The 18,046-nt window shown below is 35.0% G+C and overlaps 1 protein-coding gene across 2 annotated transcripts in view; it reads right to left on the bottom strand.

Annotated features, from left to right (window-relative positions):
• Positions 1-212: 212 nt before the first annotated feature.
• LOC133517728 (obscurin-like) overlaps positions 213-18,046 on the bottom strand; it is a 29,109-nt gene continuing 11,275 nt past the window's right edge. Inside the window, exons 4-9 of one of the 2 annotated variants that reach the window (XM_061851111.1) lie at positions 16,150-16,464; positions 13,334-13,474; positions 8,097-8,310; positions 4,015-4,104; positions 3,245-3,297; positions 213-1,028 (exon numbers count right to left, since the gene is read on the bottom strand). In XM_061851111.1, coding sequence (XP_061707095.1) covers positions 3,257-3,297; positions 4,015-4,104; positions 8,097-8,310; positions 13,334-13,474; positions 16,150-16,464 — 801 coding nt within the window. In that variant the 3' untranslated portion in view covers positions 213-1,028; positions 3,245-3,256. The remainder of the gene's footprint in view (positions 1,029-3,244; positions 3,298-4,014; positions 4,105-8,096; positions 8,311-13,333; positions 13,475-16,149; positions 16,465-18,046) is intronic. The other variant, XM_061851110.1, reaches the window with a different exon arrangement.

The raw sequence follows: 18,046 nt of genomic DNA, 5'->3' as shown, positions 1-18,046 counted from the left end.
GCTAGCAACGATGGTCACGGTTAGGTAGAAGCCTTTTGTAGTTGTAGGATCTCCACTTATTCGTTATATTTGTTTAAAATGGTTAAATAGTGCGGACAACACAGATAACCTGTTAATAGAAGTATTAGCTTCTTAAAAGAAATGCTTTTCATTCTTTACTGATTCGGCCTGGTTCTAAATCAATTAGTTGCAATTTTGTATTAAGCAAATAATAAATAGTTATTATATGATTTATTAAATGATTTCTAAATTATTTTACATAGTTATAGCAGTGAGCTATCGTCTGTTTTACAACAATAAAATATCTTACAAGTAGCTTTCATTAAACAACATTGTATAACAATATGTGTTCTATATAATAATGACTGCAACTAAAACGTAAAGTATAATAATATTAACATTATTCGTAATGCAAAAACAATTATCACATTCTGTGGAAATATCATTAAATGTTTGCTACCACACTTTGGTTACATTTTATTATAAAACTTACTTATGTCACGTTTTTGATACTCAGTGCATGAATTACATTCAATAGTTAATTGACTACCGCTATATATTAAGTAATAACAAAATTTATTGCACAAAAACCATCCATGTTCAAATTCGGTCGGTCTGTAAGAAGTTATTATTACGTTCAGCTACGAACGGGTTGAAGGCTTCGCTTCATGAAGCATATTGTATATAATATATAAACTTGTTTTAATCCAAAACTCAGGTCTTACCGTTTACTAGGTAGGTACCTGAATATAATAAACTTTACCGTTTTCTCTTCTTCCTCTGCCTAAAACATGTACATGTACACCGTGACATAAGTACTTATTATTCCACCTACTTACATCATACTTCTTAAACAATAAACGAAGTTCATAAATACTTTCCCCTTTGAAAGAATGTCAGCGTTAAACAGAACAGAACCCCAGTTTCAATAAAGTATAGGAATTTTCATTCACAGTACCAAGTAGTTCTTCGGACTTTTTTATCACTTGATCGACGAACTTCACCTGGCACGCCGCGAAGTGAATTGTCTGAAATAGAAAAAATAGCGTCAAAATTACCTAATAGATAAATTTCAGATACAAAAACAATTAACGAGAAGTTAATGGAAAAAGGGTGCCTAAATAAATATGTATCGCTAACAATATCAAGGATAAACCAGCTAGCAAAACAATCAACACTACAGAGATTTTTTTTTTTTTTTGTTTTAGACCTATGTTCGTGATTTTTTCCTACCGAGCGAAAGTAAAAAAACAGAATACGAATCGATGAAAAATCCTCAAGATTGCTAATTCAATTTTTGGCAACCGTATTGAGATTTTAAAAAGCGGTACGAATTTTCAAAAACTCCGCTCTTTGAACCTACGGCACCAGTGGTGATTTTGAATGATAAATATTTAATAACAATAATAACGTTCATTAAAATATGATTCCTAATATTTTACAGTTAATATTTTCCTCGCGTTGGTGTGGTAAAATTTTTGTTTAAACCTTGAAACCCTCACAACGCTCAAGATACCACTTTTTGGAATCAACAATATTGGATTTTTTCACTTACTCGTATCATTTTGTCTCAAGATGTTAAACAACAACTTTACCCCCTTGCAAAACGAATAAATATAACGACTTTTCGAGTACGTATGAGAGGAGGCCTGTAGCCAGCAGTCGGGCGTATATAGACTGAATTATTATTATTTAATTTTAATATATGTTATATGAATATATCAATAGAAAGAACATTATACTATTTATCAAGATCATCATTTAACATGTGACAGTTCATTCCATTTAATATCTGCAAAGTAGATAGGTACTTTATTGAAAAATATGGTGTATTCCCATCTATTCCCGCCGGGCACAAATGAGATGGATCCATTTCCATATGTGGCCGGCGGGGACAAATGGGAATGAATCCTTCCCATCTGTGACCGCCTTGGTTTCTTCCTGTCTTTTTAATGTCGATTTTGATTCCCATCTGTTCCCGCCGGGGAACCCCCTGACCGGGGGGGTAACAAAAATATATCAGATTGGCAAGAAACCGAGTTTTAATCTAAACTAAACGTATTTGATATTTGTGTCCATTTCGTAATGAAAATAATTTTTTGTATGCCGTAGCGGCCACATTGCTTTGTATCATATTAATAATCATAATATAAAACCTGGCTCTTGTCGTTGGCGTAGATGCTATTTTTCGCGCTCTCGGTCAAGTACTTAAAGTCTCTGTAAGAAACAACATTTGCTTTCTCTTTTAGTTTGAATCCACGAATTTCCGTTCCTGCCGAGGCATATATAGTGCTTTTCTCTAAACATGCGAGGAAATCAGGTTAAATAATAATAATGTAAGCATCAACCAGCACTCAAATCGAGCCTTCACATCAAAAACAATTTCCCTCTTTAATTATTTTTTTAAAGTTAAAGGCACAACTATTCTGTCTTTCAGTGCCATTTAATATTCGTTCATTCAATATAATTGTGCAATATAAGCTGTATTTGCACGCATGAGATCCTTAAAAAATATATAAAAGTTATATAGTCTTTGATTTTATTAAGCAGTATTCGCACGGTCATACACAACGGTCTTACACGATTCTATCCTAGAACTTGAAATAATGCTGACCGGGTCGTGTGAACGCAGCCTGCGGATATAATAATTGGCTGTTTGCGTTTTTCTTAGTGGATTCATATTTTAAAAAAGTAAAAAACAATAATAATAACTTCCCGTCCGCTAAAACACAACAATAATGGTTTGAATTTTTTTAATTTGAGTTTGACCATAACGAAAACCTTCCCGTACTATTTTTCCTACAATAAGGTGAACATGTCCGAGCATATTGGAGAAAAGATTTATTAATTTGCTAGCTGGTTGCTGAAATTACAGTTATTAACAGAAGAATGTAAAACAAAACATAATCAGAATTCGTCAACGATCAATACATTTAACTAGTCATAAACTCATAAACATTGGGACTTCATGATTCTGAACATTGTGACTACGAGTACATGGTTTTAGTTTATTACAAAGCAGGTTCCAGATTTTATTTAATACGAATACGAATACGGGTGGGTACCGTGAGCTACAATTTACCAGATATTGACGTTGAGAAAATAAAGAAAATTTGATAAGAAACAAATACAAACAACCAACACAACCCATTAAATTATTCCATGAAAGGAAGCTTATTCACGGAAAACGAAAGCCAAAGTAGTTTTGGAAAATAATTGGAAGCGTGCCTAAAAAATTACTGACCTACAAAGCAACTCATCGATGCAACTTCACGTATACGAAACCATCTATTAGACCTGGAGGAAAGATCATACTATGTTTAAAAAAAAAAGAATTATTAACTCATTTCAAAAAATAGTTCAATTAGAACAATATAATATTTCATCGAAGCTATAAATCGAAAGCCAATATTCATATAGGTATTGGGAAATATGCATAAAGTCGATACTTAACACTCGTACTTTTTTTAAAGGGAGAATTTACTTACGAATGAGCACTTAATTTTTCATAATATGCCATAAAAAAATAAACATGACGCTTGGGACATTTTAATTAATACGCTATATATTATTTACTTTACCAATATATACTCGAGATCTTCAGGCTAATTCGAACGTAAAGTGACATCTGAATGATATTTGAATCATGTTATTTAGTTATTGTACATTTCGCTCGTACTTGTGCGTACATGTATTGGCGCGGGCGAGACGCACGATAACTATTTAGTTGATGACATGATTCAAATTTCATTCTGATGTCAGTATACGTTTGAATTGGCCTGTGTAGCCCTAATTAGATGACTAGATTTGGATGATGAAATGAAACGCGTATAGTTCGTGCCATCCACGATGACACGCAGATTTGTCAAATCTAACCTTTAATAACATGCCAATACGAGTCTAGGCACGCGTCGTCGTGAATGACTCGATCTACTCATATCAAACTCAAAAGCGTTAAGTATATTATCGCTATAGCATGTAGCATTTATACTTAATAATTCTTAGATAACTTACATTTGTCGTCATTTCTGTCGTCTTCGTTTGACTCCTGACTGTTCATAGATACCATTGAAATCCTTTTATTGCGTTGCTGAAGAAGTAGTTCTGTGAACAAAATGTTCAGAATTAAGTGACTTGATCATCGTACTATTATAGTTTTATTTATGTATGTTTTTTTTTTCATGTAGACGCTTAAACGCTTATTAGTAGTTGTATCTAAGTTGTTAAATTTCGTAATATATTTTTGCCCATTTTATTATTACATGACATGCTGATAGTTATGATCTTTTGACAGTGCCTATGTGTCTATCAATTAGGTGCTTAAACCTAACTTCACCAAAAGGTGATTGAAAGATATAGTTTTTTTTTGTGTGATCTTAAATCAGAAACGATATACAATATATAATTGAAAATTGGACATTTCGTCGTGATTGTTTTCTATAGAGCACACTTTAACTTTATGAGGTTTTTCTTAGAGTTTGCCCTCCCAAATATAGACTAGTTTTCAAATGATTTTTTTCACGGCATTTGCCCTGAATTGAAACGTGTAAAAATTTGCATTGCGTCCCCTATTAAGTAGGGTTAGTGCGGCCAAATCCATCAGCGGGAAAATCCGTACACAAGCGCTTTTTTTCAAACAATAGTACACGATTGTTAACTTCATCGACAAAGTTTCTCAAATAAAAGGCTCTATTTCCTTCGGATGAAAAATAACGGTCCGGTACGGAATTTCCCGAAGCCGGATTTGGCCGCGTTGACCTTGCCTTGGTTTTTATACATGTTGACTTGATTGTGAAGATAATGTGTTTTTAGTTTGTATTTACAGTTAGTCAAGTGAAGTGTAGTATCGAGTCTATCGCAGTCCGCACCTACCGTCGAGCCCTGATAACGTATTGATAACATGATAACGACAATAGCTTCCACGAAGCCATCCAACATTGCGTACACCTGTTAATCTGTGATTAGTTTATGATATTCAAACAAATAACTTTCGCAACTATCCATTTTATTTTATTTTAAACTTATGAGAGTATCGTGTTGATATTTTGTCTCAAAATAGTAATTTTACGCGTAATGGCAAGAAGTAGCAACCTACAATTTACATTCAAATACTTAGATACAATCAATCTATAAACGATAATAACTGAAATACTAGTTACTAGTTACTGTCCAAACCACAGACCAATCGGGACATTACAAAATGTCATCTAATATCTCATTAAAAGTGTGGATTGAGCAGTCATATCGCTGAGTTTTATCATGTCATTATATACGTAGCCATATAGCAATTGTATTGGCCTTTTAATTATTATAAATTTCTTAGGATATATTTAAGTCATAAAGAAAAAATTACAGTTTTCCAGTAAAAATCCTCTTGTATCCGAAATTGTTGAGAATTTTCGGTAAACGTGTTTCTATGGGTTATGCCAATACGCCTAGTGAAATGAACAAGGCTATATGGATAAAAATATTCGGTGTTTGCACGAGCGGATTCTAAATAAAAGTTGCCAGCTCCTGTCGACCCAAGCAACACGCTAGTCATGAATATTAATCCTGCATGTATGTGGATAGGTTGGTGCAAAAGATTCCGCCCGCAGTTTATACAGGAACCTATTGTTGATAAACTGACATTACAGTGACGGACACAAGTCTGAAACACTGCAGCGTACTCACTAAATTATGCCGTAGAAAGAAGAATTAGCATGTAAAACAAACGACATTGCGATTAAACAAAAGAAACACTAATGAAAGTGGCACTATTAATTCCGACAACATGACTCATGTCATGTAACAAAATTTTAATTATGCCGATTGTTATCAATTATTGACAGTGATTAGTAAATTGACTTCGACTACACTAATATAGGAGCAAGTAGGTATGATACACTGTAGATTAATGGAAATTCATTAACATAATTCCCAAAACCCAAGATCACCTCTATACCTTGATGTTATTAGAAAAATAACTAAAGATATTGTGAAAAAACCGAAACGTAAGATTTTCACATTAAAATGTTTTTTAAGTCTAAAACGTCCGTAACACGATAACTGGAAAACTTTAGACCTATCGGAGACTGCTTACCATCAGGCCGGCCGTATGCTTGTTTGCTACTGACGTAGTATAAAAATAATAATAATAATGAAGTTTCAATAGGAATTTCACATTAGACAAAGCCTATTGTAATATGTATTTGAGAAAACAGGCTTTGTGTCACTAAACAGCAATGAGGTAACAAAGAAACGCGTTACCAGAAAGATTTAAACACCACTTTGCGTTTATCAGAGCAATCTCCGCGAAAAATAGGCATTGTAACAGTCAGAGTTCAAGCGATAGCACCTCTGCCGCGCTCTCGTGTTCATCCTATCAGGGGACGATAACGCTTCGTACATGCGAACAGATATAGGTACAACGACTAAACTCATGCATGCTCTGGTTTACATCATAAAAATAATAACAAGTTATTGCCCGTTTCTATGCTTCAAATTCGTCATAGAACACACTATACTGTGGTATACTCAGTGTCCTATCTGTTTAAATATTTATACCAAGGAAAAAACGTGTTGCTAACAAAGCTTTCTTATATGCATATGGGTTGTTTAAAAAACAAAAATGACGCAAACGAGGGCCGAGTTCCCGCCGTTCTCAGGCGAGAAGTGCACATGCAGCCCGCCCAATAAAAAATGCAGTCGTCGACCTCTGAGTGCGTCATTTAAGATAAAGAAGCTCGCACTCTTCCGTCACGTACAAACACGGGAGCAGATGACGACCAATTAAAAAGTTTGTCCGTATTAACTATGCGGGAATTAGTTCCCGGCTTGCGTGCCAGATGGACTCAACAAGTCCCTTTTATGAGTAATTACTTTGGCTTAATCTCGAAAGCAGTTCTTGATGAGGTTCACAACAATTCCTTCTAAGTTAGGTGAATAAATGGATACATGCGCGTACAGAATACCTATACAAGTAGTGACTAGGTAACTGTGATTTCATTGAGTTAGTAAGTACTTAACTCCCGTCGACTCGAATTCTATTGAAAGTTTTTATTGTGATTACGAGCAATATTACAAATTTGGTTTGAAATTTAAATGTCCGTTACTTACTTATGCGAGTTTTCATTAAAACGTCATGTTAATTACGAGGAACTATCATTTGTACAATACATTTAACAAAATTACTACCGACAGTATTTTTTATTTCATTTAACTGTTCCGGATTTCAAGCTCAAATTATAACCCACAGTACCGACAAAGTTTTGCGAACTAGATAAAGGTATTATAGCTATCTGGTTGAACTTTCCGTGTAGGTAGTCAAAGACAACACATAATTCCAGCACACGCGCGGAACTCGTATCTATTCACTGCAGTGTTTAACGAGGTACAGTCCTGTCGACAAGTATTCCGTACAAACATCTTCACAATTTGATTCGAGTGGCATAACTATCGGACGTGATGCCGCCGAGCTAGATATGTAGAGTACGAGTATGTGTGACACGCCATTGTACTGCATAATGCCTTCTATTCATCCTACTGTTTATCGCGCTAGGTATATCCTTTATAATGCATGTACTAGCGGTACATCAAATTTTATCGTACCTTGTATGATCTGAAGTGCTTATTCTTAATATTAATTCTTGACGAGAGTCATCGAGAATTTCCTTGAAACGCGCAGAAGAGTACAAAATATTTATAGACAAGTAACCTTGCTACTGTTTTTCGATGAATATGGTAGTCTCCTTTTATTTAATATTATCAATATGTTATTCGCATTGTTTGTAAGTGAAAATTCCCAAATATTAAATTAAAATGATAAGATAAAATTAATCCATGTGATAAAATTTCAACAGACATGGTAATATAATTAGAAAATAGGACGGTATTGGAAATTAGATCTTGATAAATCACTTTTATCTTGGTTGGTATAAAGAGTTACTGCAGCACATGAGTGTCTTAGTCATCATCTAAGTACTTTTGCTTTTACAGAACAACAATACGTAAATTCAAAACGTACGAATTTGCTGAGCGATCATGTCATAAGACGTTCTTAAATAAATAATAATATAGATGAATTATTTCATTATTATTTAATGATGCGATCTCACCTTTCTTTTGCATAGCCTGTTCCCACAGAAGCGACGTGATCTCCTCGACCCAGGCGCTTCGCACGGCCGGGTCCCTGGTCTCCAGCTTGTAAGACTTCATATTCCGTTTCTTGTACCAAATAGTAAATTTATACTGGTCTATTTCTTTCGCGGTGATGCCGAGATCGTCCACAGGAATGTGGTCTTTGTAGAAGAAGAACTCCACTGTCGGTTGCTGTAAAAATATATCCACCAATTAGGACAAAACACATCGTTTCGAAAACACAAAAAATGCAAAAAATTGTGTTATAAGTATAACATGTGTTTCTATGAGTGTATGTGTGTATATCTGTGAGTCTCTCAATGGCATAAAAATTACCAAACAGGTGCTCCAATTTGAGTATGGTGTTCAAAGTATCCACCGTGCTACTTAGAAAAGTTTAAATTTATTTAATTAATTTATTATTTTATTAGAAAAGTTTTAACTTTTTTTAACTGACTAGATTACGAAATTTTGAATGTAGTATTATTTATATTTTAACCAATATTCACATGTAAGTATAAAAAGAAGCAGCAGCATTCGAAGTATAATAGTATATATTATATTTATATTAGGCATGATTGTAGGACATGACCGTTTGAAAAATGCAATGATTATTATTCAAAATAAAAATTTCATTACATTAACACAGGGATGTTAATAGTTCTTCCGCTCCTATGCATAGTTAGTATCAATGAGTCTGTTCATACATGTTACCTTATAAATATTAATATTTATGTAATTGGTTTGGCATCACTATGCGTGAAATAATATGTACAAATTCTATTTTATTACTTACAAAACCTTATATTCTCGTTTGAAAATAGTTTTCTGTATTAATGTACTCATCTGTGTCAATGGTACGCACCGGACTAACATTGGTCAGTATAATAAACTGGTTCGGTCAAATACGTAAAAGCATCGATAACACACGATACTCGTGTGCTCTATCGCCAAACATTCGTAACCACCGAATCCACCGATGCGTGATATATTAGTCGCTCCCGACAAGGTTACTCAGCCATTAACGACCAAGGGCTGACATTAAACACGAAAATTCTTTTTCATTCCAGTATTGTAATGTGCCATTGTTTCATTCATTAATTGTTGACTTAGCTTTATCAACCTGCATTAAGTAGGTACTTGGAGTACTTAGTCACTCGGTAATGCAAGCAACATTCATAAACATTACTTCAATGAATGCAGTTTAATAGTACTTAAATGAACATTATACAAAATTGGAGTAAACCGTAGCATAGGAATAAACATAATAATAATATTAGAAATCGTTGGTATACTTAGGTTAATAGTTTTGTGACTCATACCTATATCTAAATCGATTGTATAAATGTTTTAATCCTTAAGATACAGCTATATTTAAGAAATCAGGCTAATTCGAACGTACACTGACATGAGAATGATATCTAAATGATGTCATTTAGTTATTGTGCGTCTCTCTTGCGCTAATACATGTAAGGACACGTACGAGCGAAATGCATGATATCCGAATGGCATTATTAGATGTCATTCGGATATCAGTGTACGTTCGAATAGGCATATATACCTGTTTAATTTATATACTAACCTACATGTTTAGGTAGTGTTGTTTATAGGTACATAGTACGTACATAGCGCACTACCAAGAATGTAAGTAAGTTTATGGCATAAAAGCAATTGAACATACATCAGTCCCGCCCATCATGATCATCAGTGTCAGGTAAGGGCATTTATTTGTGTGATGAGCACAGATATTTGTTCCTGAGTCTTGGATGTTTTCTATGTATTGTATTTATATATTTTATATATAGTTGTCTGAGTACCCACAACACAAGCCTTCTTGAGCTTACTGTGGGGCTTAGTCAATTGCTATAATAATGTCCTGTAATATTTATATTTGTATTTATCAATCGCACAGATACAAATAGCAACAAACTTTTATGATTAAAATTGTGTTGAATAAAAATTAAAGAATTTGTGTATAACGCAGCATCGACACAATTACTACCTTCCTTAATAAAGAAAAATATGTAATAAATCAGATTGGTGATAGTTATGACTTATGAGCCAACGCTCAAGAGCTCCTTCAGGGTCGTCCAAGTTGCAAATCCACCCGGCAAACCACATGAATACCTACAGAAGGCTATTAAAAAAGATATTGTTTATATATTTAAGGTAACGTTACTATTGCATGTATTAGTAGGCACATATAGGTCTGCATATGTGGTGGTCGCGCATATCAGTGCCGTCGCCACAGCGCCGGGCGGCCGGCGTCTTTACGTCATCTATTGTCATAACTGCTCAATATTTCATAACGCTGCCAATTTAAGCAGAAGTTGCTCATACAAGCCTTAGTCCGCCCGCCACTAAGTAGGGATCGGAAATGCAGCGAGCACTATGTTATGAAGTATGCACGACGCCTGGTTTCCAATATGTTCGGCTTTTATTTTCGAAGTAAAATAAAATTAAAAGTTAGTTACTCGTATTATAATTCTTTGTATTTAACGACCGGTCTAACCCTATGGACTGGGTAGTGACCCTGCTTATGAAGCCGATGGTCCCGGGTTCGAATCCCAATAAGGGCATTTATTTGTGTGATGAATTATATTTGTTCCTGAGTCATGGGTCGTAAGTATGTATTGATATATATGAGATAATATACTTTTACTTGTTTCACAGGATGATTTTATTATGTCTGAGCATACACTGAGGGGTAGATATGTACGTAGGTCATACACCAGCTTCTACTATGGGATCAGACCCGAAATTGCAAAAAAAATCTGCCATCTCATACATTTCGCTGAATCGTATGTCAATGTTTTCTATAGAACAGCTGATTATTCTTTTTACGATTGCCGGGTCGGCCTCTTACTAAAAGTGTTTCAGTATGACCCACATATGTATTTACCCCTCAAGGTATGGTCAGACAGAACAAAATCAACCTGTAGATATTACGATTTAGTGAAATAGATTAACATACTTAGATACCTAATGTAGTCTAGCGTATATAGTTGACTTTGTCTGTTTATTTGATCTACAAGGCTATTTGAATATATTTTGTAGAATAAAATTAACCTTTGTGTATTGTGATAATGCTATCACTACCACCCGACATGTAGAAATAAATTATTGTAAGTTCTTATTTTTATAAAATACATTGATAAACATTGTGATTCATAGTTAGTGAGTCATCCTTACGACAGAAAACGACTTTATAATAGTATTGGTAGCTACGTGATTAGTAATTATTATTCACGCAAGTCCTAAGTCCTAATACCCTAGCACCAAAATAAACACTAGTAGGTACGTTGCAATGCGAGTATAATAAGATTCTATAACTAAGTAAAGTTGGCATGCATTAGGTTATTGAGTTTGGATAACATATTATCTCGTTCTGTGTAGGTTTTTTGCCAACCATTTTAGGGTTCCCCTGTAGTCAACTATAGGGAGGCCGGGTATGGTTGTCTCAGAGGTTGGTCGTCACAGCGGGCATAATAAACCACTAAACGTACACTAAAGATTCGTCGACTCAATCATTACGTAAATAAGGAGGCCTTTTGCGATCTTTCGACACCGGTCGATGAACTTATTCGTTCCGTCAGTTGTTTATTTTGGCAGCTGTCACAGCCAACCCCTGAGACAACCATACCCGGTCTCCCCAAGTCCGTTTTTTTATGATTAGAATTTTTCTAACCTCAAAAGTAGTCGTAATTGAATTTTTCTTCCGAAATTCCTATATCTATATTGCGGGACTATAATATGTAAACGACACTATAATTCAGTGCATAGTTCCTCAGATTTAATTTTGGAGGAATAAGTTAGCACTACTTTTGAAGTTATAAAATTTCTAAAGTTTCGCTACGAGTATGTCTGTCTGTCCTAGGCTTTACTTCGTGATCGTTAGTGCCAGAAAGCTACGAGTTGATATGGATATATAAGTCAAACTATCCAATAAACAGTAAAATAAAATCTAAAAAGAAAGTAGTATATGTACCTCCCCGATACGTAAAGTGAGGATCACATTTTTTTCGCTTTCAACCCCATGGTGTAGGATGTCGTTGGATAGGTCTTTTAAAATGAATAAGGGTCTTCAACAAACATTTCTTGTAAAAGTGAATATTTTCGGAAATCTTAAATTGTGTATATATTATTTCTCAAGCGCCGCAGGCGCTACCCAATGTCAATAGTACGGATTAAAATATTGCTTTTTTATTATTAGTGAGGTGAACGTAGTTGAAAGACGCATGTGGACGAGATAGGAACCGGTCTGAAGCCTTGTCGTCACTTAAGAGTGCCTGCAGGTAATATTCCGCGATACTTTTCTACGTAAGAATTCGAAATCGTATCAGAATTACTGGTTAGTTTGCGTCAAACAAAATATAGGTGCTTTATTTATTTATTTAATCTTTATTTCACAATTCATGGTATAAGGTCAATCAATGTCAATGGGCAAAACCAGAAATATAAGTAGGTGCAGGGTCTTTTAAAGTAAAATGAACTTGAACCGAGACATTAGATTACTTTAATTGTATTCTTATAATAAAGGCATAAATAAATTTAGTAAGTGGGTAAATCGTTCACATAATGAATTTATTCAAAAAATTTAATATGGTCAATGATAGATAAAACTTTCAGTTCCGATTCCGTCTTTTAAGACGTACAATGTATTACCACGACAGTTTGAAAATAGCTAAGTACCTAGTCGAGTTACCCACATTTCATAGGAAACTACACATCCAACGAGGCAAATTTCACATGCTGTTTACTGACGAGGAGCCTTCATGAGATATCTAGGTCACCCGACCAAATATTGTTGTTGGTAGTCAAACAACGGAATATCCCGAACTCCGTAAGTGATTTTGGTTCGTTACATTTTATTGAATTACATATGGGTCGGTTACATCAAACCGCTTGTCAGCGTTAAAACGTTCGCAATTTTTTTTTTGTATGGGAAATTTCATATGAACATAACCTACCTTATTGCCTTTATCAGTCATCGTCAATCGCAGTTAGTGCAACTGGTCCAAATTATACCACTATACGGCAGAATGTGAGTTTTCCTGTATGGTTTTTATATTAAAAAAAAAGATATACCTAAATCGGTTTTCACGCTTCAGTTATACGAGTAGATTCAATACAAATTGTGCCGGTGTGGTAAATCGGTAGGTAGCAAAATAAAATATACATATATAAAACATACCGAGTTGAGTTAAATACTAACCTTGCGATAGACTAGAGTGAGCAGCACTAGTTTGTCGAAGAGGAATATCCGCATGAGCTGTCGCCGGCGACGCGCGCTGTCCATAGCGTAGAACTCCTGCTGCCGCAGCAACCGGCCCTGATTCATGAGGTTTATCTGAGGCTGCAACATAGAATACGTCTTATGTTAGAACATGCATCAAGCTGAAAATAACGGCAGCAGGAATGTTTTAAAGGTATTCGATTGTCTTGAGTAAGTGATAAGATAAGATAGAAAAAAACCGGCGTCACAAAACAGTTTCAATTGCCATTTAAATTATTTACACCCATAGTGCATCTCATAACAGTTAGCCCCAAGACGTACAAACTTGTCATGGAGGAGTTATATTTCACCAAATCATTGATTCTTAGATTTAAATAAATGCTTTAGGTACGCTTATGAAAGTTGGGGAGTTCCCTCAATTGCTCGAGTAATCCAACATCAGAACTCGACTTTAACAAAAATGTTGCTTAAAACCCCAAATTTCTTAATAATCATAATGAAGAGGACAAATCGCCAAACGTGAAATATGCGTCGTTGAAGAGTTTCGGTCTGGTCATCATCATCAGCAGTTCCACTTTATTTCAACAAAAATGGGACAAACCAAACCAAAAATTAATTTTCGAAACTGGTCAAAAAGTTGCGGAGTTCTGAGGTAAAAACGTTAATTTTGTAAAAAAAACCGAATTGAGAACGTCCTTTTAAATTTTTTAAGTCAGTAATAAATAAGCCTTCTATACAGCTGTCTTTATATCCTATCAATAAACATGGCCCAGTCGGGCTAGCATAAGCGGGGCGCGAAAGTATCTCGCCCGCGAGATATACTACCCCTCCCACTCTCTCATCAATACAATGACTTCTGTAACACAGGTTTTTGCCTAGGTCAGAAGTCAGGGACTCAGGGTCATTTAATATAAAATATACTTGGTTTTTGCCAATATCTTTTTATTATTTACCTATTTATTGAAAAAAAAGAAAAAGACGAGAAGAAGAAGATCAAGATAACTCTGCAGTGATTTTTATAGCACAGACATGCAAGTATTATTGAAAATAATTTCATAGAAGTTTGACGTTTGTTATAAAATGTTTACTTGCACGTCTATGCTATAAAAATCGCTGTTATGTTGTGTGCAGAGTTATGTTGATCTGACTCTAGTCTAACTAGTGGTTGAGATACTGTCGCATCTCTCCTGTGCTAGCCCTACTGAAAATGAATCAATTTTTTTCTTAAACCTATTTTAAAAGTAAAATTAAAACATATATAAACAAGATATATCGTTGTTGAAAGTAGGATTGTGAGAATAATCATACTCTCAAAAACGATATATCTCAAACACATTTTATATATTTGATTACGAACTAAGTCGTGCAAGTCGCACTTTCGAATACAGGTTTACGTAATGTTTACACACCTGATTTATTTGTTTATAAAGACTTATTACTACCGTAACGACTGTTTACCAAAAAGTACTGTCACAGGGAAAACCCAATAACTAATAATGCTACAAGTTTGAGCACCAATAAAAGATATTATTCTTCACAAAGTTACGTAACCCAAAAAACATTGTCACTGACTTGGGAACCGCTGGACTATTTAAACTACCGTTACAAGGGCAATGAAGTGTTCCGCTGAGCCATAGCATTATACCAATTAGATACAAATTTCACCTTTTAACAATATAAGAACTGTACCCCTAGTGTAAATAATTTCGATTTCGAAACGTGACGTACGCGTTTGCGTTTAGTCTCATTTTGTATGTGATTTAGAAAGAGCGCGCCAAGCGGGACGTTTTGGAAACTCAAAATCCTATACAAAATGACACTTAACGCAAACGCGTTCGTCACGTTATGATGTCGATAAAACTTACACTAGGGGTACTGATATAAGAGCTGATACTTGGCCATTCCAGTGTATGTGTTCGCTTTCTTTAGCGACACGACGCATGCCTACATTACACTTTTCTCAAGCAGGTATAGTTTACTTAAGCTTTCCAGGTAAGCGGCGTGTGCTCCAAGATGCACGTTGTTTTTTTATATGCTAAAGTATTTAAATAACTAGACATGCTACTACACAACATAACATAACATGAGTCTTAAAAGAAAGTATCAATACCTACAATATGTAACAGCGCCTAGTAATAACGTTTTGAATATCTGTACGGCCTAAATTGTCCCGTTCCATTAAAATTCCTTCGACATAATTTCAGCTGCTAATTAAGCTAATAGAAACTAAGTGGAACTCTGTGAGAACGGCGCTAAGTAAAAGTAAATATATGGCTCAGAGGATTATACGATAAAGTAATCAACATGTTAAGATGCCTATCGAGTCTTGTGAAGTTGGGATTGTTTACTTTGCGTTTAAAAGGCCGCTTTCTAGCGTAACAACTTTTCCGTCTGATATTTAACGACAGTATTTTTTGCTTAAACGATTATATAACAAGTCAGAGCAAAGTTACAAAATGCTAAAAGTACTTCTTTTAATTTGCAATTCTTGCGAAATTTCAGGTTTGGAATTGTCCATTCATAAAAATACAAAGTCCTAAAGAATGGATTTTCCGCCAATGACAATTTATACTACTTAATATTTATTTCTAGATTTAAGTACGTGTTATCTTTCTAACGTTATTTCAGCATTTTGCTATAGATATACGAGCTTGGGCTCCGCTTGGTTACCTAATCCCAGGAATTGACATTTACTTACAAAAAGTATGTTAATATTCGTACGCGATTTCTATGAAGAGTTTGTACCCAAACATGATAGGATCGGTATATTAAGGAGGCGTGAGGAGGTGACTCACCGGACAATCTCTGATGTTCTCCAGCGCCATGATGCCGTCGACGGCGGTAAGCACGCACTCGATCATCGCCTTCGTCAGCTTCAGGCTCTCGAGTGGCGACTCCTCGCCCTCCGATTCACCGTTGCTTCCGCCCGTCTCGTCGCTGTCCACGCTCAGCTTCGAGATATTCGAATCCGACTCGCTTCTTTCGTTCTCGTAATTAGTATACGTCTTCACGAGGTCATCGATGAACAACTTGTACCTGGGTATCCTTTGCACTGGTTCTAGCAGGTAGCTTGATAAGTCTAATCTATCGCCTAATTCTAATTGTTTCTCCTGTAAAAAATACACAAGAGTGATTTACATTTAAAACAAAAGTGTTAAATAGCATTGTCAATAATGTACGCTGGTCATTCACTTCGTTCCACAATTATACCCGTAAAGATAACGATACTGGAAACCGACTTCGGCGTATAATATTCTCGCATTATTTTAAAAGAGTGCTATACGTATTTGTATCAATTACGGTTATCGCCTTTCTCTGGCTTTCCCAGACAATTTAGGTCAAATGATATGTGATCACTATTGAGAAGTGGGATTAACTGGAGCAGAATTTCAATCTACCAAGTAGAGTGAGAAGGTGGTTGCAGCGCAATGGCGCAAGACCAGGCGCCTAGATTTTTACTTTCACTGAATATAAGCACTAATAAACACTGTATCCAAACAAACTCGAATATAAGTAATTTTGCGTAAAGAAGAACATATTGTTAGGAATTAAAAAGGCCGTTTAAAGCTTATCGCCGTTCACTTATAGGGATTTACGATTTTAAGGTGAGATTATTATTAAGTATTCTAAAACGGACTATAATAAGTGAATGCATGTGTAACGGTCTTTCCTACAGTTACTTTATTTAACTGCGCTTGCCATTCTACCGGCCACCGGTGCGTACGCCGCATATGAGAAAATAATGCCACAGATTACCGCCTCAAGCTCCTATCTCACGAATTTACATTATTACAAAAGCAACCTAGTCGTTCTCAAGATAAGGTTAGTATTTCTGTACTGCATATAAGAACGATGCGATTTAAGAGATGATATTCGTAATGCTACCTATGCACCGCACTACACAATGCGCTCTGGCCAATAATACAAACGATCAATTTGCTGCTTATGACACTTCTTATCCATAATGATAACGGCATATCTCTAGTGAAAAGTTTGCAATTCCGGTTCCCGTAGTTTACCGTGACTCAGAGATCGTTTTATAACAGATTCAACGTGATATTTTTTTCATATTTAATATAAAGATTTCACTTACCGCACTTTTACAACAAAGATGTATTTGTAAATTGTGGACACATATGGTGTATATAATTTTGAATAATTCTATTTCAAATGAAAAATAAGCTGCGTGTGATACCTTGAGATAAGAAACGCTACTGTTATATTGTAGCATCCAAACAATTTTATTTTATTTCGGGACTTTTTTTTTAAAGATATATAATCGGATGTTGACGCAGCTTCCTTTTTTGATTACAGACGGGGATAAACATTGTACGTGTTTAATTTGTTTACGTTTTAATTCTAGAAATACATACATTTCAAGATCTGATATTTTTATTTGATAACAGTAGTTTGTTACTCTTAATATACATATGAACAACCAGCCGACGCTTATTTTATTTGGAAAGATTTCAATGGCCTATGTATATTACAAATAAACTTTAATTCTTCGAATCGATCCTCGGTATCCTGTATCAAATAAATTGCACCACCACGCGTAACAGCTGTAAAAATAATAGGAAAGCCAGGTTGAACGTGGCATTTATTGTCCGAAAATGCAATAAACAATTGAATATGATTTCTTATGGCTGTTAGACAGTTATCTGGTATCACATGCGGAGGTGTATTTTGATA

The sequence above is a fragment of the Cydia pomonella genome, chromosome 5 (genome assembly GCF_033807575.1).
Source record: "Cydia pomonella isolate Wapato2018A chromosome 5, ilCydPomo1, whole genome shotgun sequence".
NCBI lineage: Eukaryota > Metazoa > Arthropoda > Insecta > Lepidoptera > Tortricidae > Cydia > Cydia pomonella.
The sequence above is the reverse complement of the archived record's forward strand: the minus strand, read 5'-3'. Positions and strand labels throughout refer to the sequence as shown.